The following is a 6,626-nucleotide window of genomic DNA, read 5'->3' as shown; positions in this document are numbered from 1 at the left end:
GAAGCAGCCCTCAAATTTTAACGTATACATCTTCTGTACCCTTAAAAAAATCTAAATACGAAAAATTAATTGAGTGAGAACCCGATCGGGCCTTCATAGATCCCCCATTTGTGGAGCTCCGTTTCATCTCCTGCTTGTTTGAATTAAGTATACTAGTGTGTTTTCTCAATGCCTCCTTCTATCCTTGAGTGGGCTCTTTTACGCCTCCATGGGCAAGTATGTCGGGCTTGAATCAGGCTTTTCCAGGCTTGGGACAACAGGTTTTTTCAGCATGGGCCTCAGGCAAGAAATTCGACTCATCAAGCTTTGAGGTCTGGCTTAGGTTTAAAGGGATCAGGTTCGAACTTTTTTGTGTATCTCTATAAATCAACATCAATGTATTATTTTTAATTTTCAATACTATGATTTAACTGAAAATGATTCAAATAGTAAGAATCTCAGGAGCCGTTTGATTGGTTATTCATTAAGTTTTGTATGTATAAAGCTAACTGTGTTGATTAAAATATGTCTTTGTCATATATGGAAGGATTTTTTAACTTGGAAGGTCTTTTTCATATATGAAGAATTTTTTAACGGAGGAGCAGATTTGAAAAAAACTTGGATTTTTACGTAAAACTTACCTTAAAAGCTTATCGAATAAGTTACTTTCAATATCATTTACTAATCAATCATATATAGCTAATTGATAAGCTACGAGTCCTGTTAAGCTCATTAAGCTGTTAACGACGGGCCTTCACGGGTTAAAAAGAAAAGGAAAACTTATGGAACATTAACCAAACCTCAGATAGAAATAATCACAAAGGTGGCTGTCAGCCTACAAACTACATATGTTGTATCTGTTTGGTTTCCAAATATGAACATACCATGGAAACTTCTGGCAAGAAAATTTCAAACCTAAAACCAAATCCCAAAACGAAAAACCGCCGATTCAACGGCGTTAATAAATACTTTTTGTAAGGATGTCGACCTCCTTACCTGTTAAGTTAAAGTTTTCATAAATACTTGGTTATAAGTTTATGCAATATTCTGTCTCGGGCAAGCTTTGCACCAGAGACTGCTCATAACTGTCGAATAGCGGATTAGTTGCTTCGATAACCTTATTGGGAACCTGATTATCATCGAGGCACGTCACTTGTAGAAGCCGAACGAGAGCTGAAAACACCTCGTGCCTAGTAACATGCCTTTTCACCTGCAAAATAAACACGTTTTGTAAGAAAGATTTCTCTTTTACTGTTCACTACAACAAAATCGGTTTTACATGACGTCATATTATGTTTAAGTGTCCTAATAGACTGCTTAACAGGACTTGAGTTTATAGGACCAAATAATTGTGCCACATATAAATGTGTTACAGTAAGTTGATAAACGTCCTAAAAGATTTTTAAGACAACTTGATATAAAGGGTCTTATTAGTCTTTTTACATCACAATTTTTTCTAAAATTATCTTGTAAAAACAAATATCTGGTAAAAATACGTGTTCAGTAGACACTTTTCAAAAGTGTCTTGTAGGAAAGTTAATATAACACTTTATTTCATAAGAACTTGTTAGGATGACCAAATAAGTCCTAACATCCTACTGTAATACATTTTATATAATATGCAAAACTGTTTGGTCCTACAACGCAGTCTATTAAGACATTTAGGCATATTTGGCGTCCTATAAAGACGATTTTGTTGTAGCGGTGTGTTTTCGTGCTGTAAGTGTGTTGTTTATCCGTTTGGTTGGATGAATATGTTACCTCGGCTTCAACTATAAAGCGTGTCCATATCTTATCGCGTACTTCCATCACTCCGTTCAAGATGATGAGGCCAAAGCCTCGGATTACGCCAACCATCTCAAGAAAGAATCCTTGTTCTTCGCATAGCATCTGAACCAGAAACGCGAACAATTGGTCAAAAGAGTCATCGAACATATGGTGTATGAGTTATTACACATATGACCTTTTCCCTTACCTCTATAAGCATGTGTCCAGGAGTACTAAGGTCCTCAACAATTAGCGGGCAAACCATCGTTTGATTTCCCAGTTCGCAAGCCCATGTTGCACCGTTGGAGCTTGGATCCTTGTCTTTACAACTCTGAAATCATTTTGAAACCATGATTCTATATGTAACCGTTGAGCAATAGTATGCAAGTAGAATGAAAGGCTCAGTTTGGCTCACCTTTGGTTCATCGGCCTGTTTGACTCTGTCAGCATGCTTCGTGACACTTTGCAAGAAAAGCATGTGTTTGATGGTTCGATCCAACAAGCAATCGATACTCATCTGTGAAAATAGTCGAGTTATTCAACTTAGGAAGAGGTGGATGGTTCTTTTCCGAAAAATTCACTCCCAACAAATAGGCTTTATATGACACTAAGATGCATAAGCTCTTTGATAGAATCTTACTAAATGAGTCACTTTCTATATCATTAAGCCACTACCAAGCAATCATGTATCGCTTAGTGAATAAGCTGCTTTCCCATTAAGCTGCTAACAGATAGGTCCTAAGTCTTATAAAGCGGTCTTTTAAGATATTCTGACATATTTGAATCCCCTGCAAGTGTTATGGAATTTATATTTTGTGTTGGAATTACATACCTTTTCACCATTTGGAATTAGTTCCCTCAACTCAGCCATACGGTCCAAGATCTGCTGGCGGTCTTTAGGCCGTGGTCGAGTCCCTGGTTTAGCTTTCTTAACCGTGGCCTTATGAGGTTCGACTTCCTTCTTAGCTTGTGAAACCCGACTCAAACTGTTCATACTATAAGCATTAGCCATCCATAGACCTGTCTGCGACTTAGGCATGGCCTCTTTCTTTCCCTCGAGACTATTATACACAACAGGCTGTAACGAACTCATAAAATTCCCGGTTTTCATTCTTTTCACTGCTGAAGAAACACGATCGTCGGTGCAAGAAGGTGGCATTCCGTTTGAAGTACAAGAAAGTCCCTCCAAAAGCTTTTCAATCCCAAGTTCTGAGAACAATCCTTTCCTTGGACCAAGGGCATTAGAGTCATTACTAACAACATGCTTGATTGACTTGTAGGAATGGAAGTTAAGATGACTTCCATTGTTAACCGGCATCAAAACGCCTCCCCAGTTTCCTGTATTCCCAGAAACAGTAGAGCATATGAAATCGCTTGTTTTCGTATGAACAAGTTTTTCGGTTTGCGATATTAAGTCATTGGTTTGGACGGGTGACGGAGGAATCCATTGGGAAATATCGAGATCACCCGTTTGCAGGATTTCATCCGGGATTCCGAAATCTAACAAATCCTGATGTTTGTTTGTCAAAGGTAAAGAAGTGTTAGACTGAGTAGGAAAAGCATTCCAAGATTCAAGATTTCTTGATTCTGATGCTAATGATTCCTGGAGGGGAACAAGATTGTTTGGCTGTAACCAAGTGACGGGCTCATTTTGATCAAGTAACATGGCTTGAGAATTCGAGCTAAAAGAGCACGACTGTACCGAAGAACAAGCGGGTCCCAGTGAACCATCTCTAAAACAGGCATCTTCGTACGGAAACAACCCATTTGGAGGACAAGTTTGGCTGTTTGCAGAAGAACAAGATGCAATTTCAAGCATTCTAACATTTACAATTTCCCAAAACATTCTTTTCGTTTGATTTACAAATTCCGATGTCTCCGTAATCTGAATCATCAGAAGAACTCCATTAGATTTGAAATCTGAATTGGGTTTTTGAGGATCTTGTTAAAGAGTTAACCTTTTCAGTGGACCCAAACTGTACCACTCCGTGTGGTTCCACTGGGATTGCTGCAATTGTCTGCAAAAATGGACCAAAATCATTTAACGTATGCAACAGGTAAGTTCCTTTCAATCGATACCATCCAAAGATAGAGGATTAAACCAAAGAAACTACCTTTATACCAGAGGAAAACTGGCAATTAAATTCAGAATCATCCTGCAAATTACACATTAACTAGATTAAAATCACCATTTCTACAGTGTGTTTTGATGAACTGTAACAAGAACATACATCTCAGATCCAATTTGAAGAATTCATACCAGAAACATATCCCAGATCGAATTTGAAGAATCTTGTACACTTTTGTTGGGAATTTCTAAGGATATCCATTGGTGGTGCTTGGTAAAAGCAGCTTGTCCAATTACCCTTCAAATTTTCAAGAAAATGTTTATCACTACTAGTTTCGAATCTAACGTAATATACAATCATGCCCGTTTGGTCCGGTGGATTGGATTGGAATCGCAGGGATTTAGAATTGAATTTCATTTGAGTACATCTTTGGTCCGAAGGATTTCATCTCGGAATTTCATTGAAATCCCATAAACATAGAATTTTGAAATCCTTTTAGGAGGTGTTGTTATTGGGACTCTGTAAAGATTGTATGTACTAATATTTTAAAAAATATTAAGTAATAATTAATTAATAAAAATATAATTTAATTATTTTTAATTAATTTTTTTAAATTAATTATAAATAATGAAATTTAATTCCATTCTAAATCCTACAAATAAACATACATCAAAAGATTCCAAATTCTTATATATACAAATCTTTCCAAAAATTGAATTTCAAAGATATTTTATAAAAACAAATTATAATAATAATTAAAATTACCATTTTATTAATTAATTATTAAAAAAACACTTACTGTTAACATATCTTTGTAAAATAACCATGAGAATGTTTGTGTATTCCGTTGAAAACCCGAGTTTTTAATTCCAAACTTTTCTTTTACAGGATTGGAATGGAATCCAATTCCAAATCCCACAAACCAAACCTGCTCTCTAGTATTTTATATCGAGTAAATGAGCATACCCTCCTCCGATCATGGGTACTTGTAGGTGCAAATCTTCGATCAAACCTCCAAATTTCTCTTGAAAATAGGTATCTTGCATAGTCAAGAATCTAGTAGGCAAACAAGTGACAACACTCAAAGAATCAGAGCTCATGATCTCAAAGTTCACCATACAAAAAGAAGAAGAAAAACCCAGAAGAATTTGGAATCTTTTCACACGAAATAAACACGAAGATTAGGATTAAAACACATATTATAGACTAGAAAACTCATTGGGTATAAGAAGATCCAAGAAACCATAAACAGCATTTATGCAAGAAGGCGGCTTTTTGCCACTAACTGTATTTCAAGAAAAATGAAGGTCAACTATATGCATTGTATATACTATATATGATTCATTGTTTGTGTGTGTAGAGAAAGTGAAGGCATACATTGAATTTGGGTGGTCAAAACTCCAAAAAACACCATAACACCATCCATAAGAACAGCATAGATTCTTAAGCACATTCTTAACAATGGGATCCCTCTGTAACGTTCCCATTTACACACAAGATGAAGATCAAGAAACCACTCCAAGAAATGTGTTTAAATGGACTCTTTTTGGTGCAGGAAGCAGAGATTGAGAGAACCCAGTTATGATAAGTGCTTTGGGAAAGCAATATTTGGGGGTAAAGTGCATACCAAAGTTGAAAAAACAAGAAAGCACAAGTGTTTTTGAGAGGTTTATGGGTTCTGTGAGGGAGGGAGGAAGGAGGTTTTCAGAAAAGTGAAAGGTGTGGTATTGTTTTCCCAAAAATGAATGGTTTTGTGATGTCTTCTTGTTTTTTTCACTGCCAGAAACAGTACTACAGGGTGACGGTCTTTGAAGCTTTATATCAATGGAAAAACCATTTTTTAATTTAATTAAAATATCAAGAAAAAGAAAAAGGGTTCCAAATGTGTGTAGAAAAAGCTGAAAAGTTGTCTCTGGCATGAGACAGAAATTGGAATTTTGAAAGGGAAGTTTATATATATATATATATATATATATATATATATTTTTTTTTTTGAGAGAGAGAGAGATAGAGAGAGAGAGGATGGATAGAAGTATTAGAGGCTATATGGGGTTGATAGGGGAATGGTGTTTTGTCATTAGGAGGATGGCTCTTTTATAATATTAAGAATTGTTATCATGTGACACAAAGTTGTTTTTATAAGATGTTTGAGACAAATTTTTTATATTTGAAATTTCACAGTAAAATGTTGTGAATGTAACTTTTACAGTGTTTTACTATGAAAGTTCGGTTTTTTTTACTTTTACAGTGTTTCGCTGTGAAGTTTCAACTGTAAAAAACTTGTCTCATGTATCTCATAAAAACAACCCGGTCTCACGTGAACCCGATTCATAGTATTAATATAAACAATTATTTTTCGTTAATATCATTTAAATACAAAGCTATTTTTTATTCATATTGTGAACTATATGGAACCTCAATAGATTACTCTCGAAAACAGTTCTTTAAGGAAAGAGAACGTATGTTCAGACATATATAAAAGAGAATTGGTCAAAGTCTAACTAATGTAGAACTCTAACATGTTTTTTTTTCAACCGAGGTTAAAATGGCACATATTATTCCAAAATATCGAGTTTCTAGAATTATAGACCTTAGATCTAATACGTGTAATTCTATCATATTCTCATGTAAAAAAAAATGGTTGAAATTGAAGTGATGTAAGTGTGATGGAAGTGATTATGATGGGCTATTGGGTGTCTTTTAAGTGTTGTATGGCTAAAAAAGGGAAAACAATGTGATCTACAAATAGGTATAAAATGAAGTGAAGGAATTGAATGGAAACCAGCTGGTAGGCTAAATTTAGTTACATAA

At 35.3% G+C, this 6,626-nt stretch overlaps 1 protein-coding gene across 1 annotated transcript; it reads right to left on the bottom strand.

Moving 5' to 3' along the window:
* Positions 1-888: 888 nt before the first annotated feature.
* Positions 889-5,302, bottom strand: LOC112521760 (transcription factor bHLH157-like). Its single transcript, XM_025130755.1, has 10 exons — positions 5,193-5,302; positions 4,782-4,871; positions 4,007-4,112; positions 3,861-3,902; positions 3,705-3,764; positions 2,579-3,631; positions 2,149-2,263; positions 1,955-2,082; positions 1,741-1,869; positions 889-1,189 (listed from the first exon to the last, which is right to left on the bottom strand). The coding sequence occupies exons 1-10, from the start codon at positions 5,300-5,302 to the stop codon at positions 1,007-1,009; spliced, it is 2,016 nt and encodes a 671-aa protein (XP_024986523.1). The 3' UTR covers positions 889-1,006.
* Between the last annotated feature and the right edge of the window lie 1,324 nt (positions 5,303-6,626).

The sequence above is a fragment of the Cynara cardunculus genome (genome assembly GCF_001531365.2).
Source record: "Cynara cardunculus var. scolymus isolate 2C chromosome LG 11, CcrdV1, whole genome shotgun sequence".
NCBI lineage: Eukaryota > Viridiplantae > Streptophyta > Magnoliopsida > Asterales > Asteraceae > Cynara > Cynara cardunculus.
This window is presented reverse-complemented; position numbering and strand designations above follow the sequence as displayed.

Coding starts and splice junctions, on each gene's coding strand:
- LOC112521760 (XM_025130755.1), bottom strand. CDS start 5,302: ATGGGAACGTTACAGAGGGATCCCATTGTTAAGAATGTGCTTAAGAAT. Junction 3,903..4,006: donor CGATCTGGGATATGTTTCTG/GTATGAATTCTT, acceptor TGTAATTTGCAG/GATGATTCTGAATTTAATTG. Junction 2,264..2,578: donor TAATTCCAAATGGTGAAAAG/GTATGTAATTCC, acceptor CTATTTTCACAG/ATGAGTATCGATTGCTTGTT.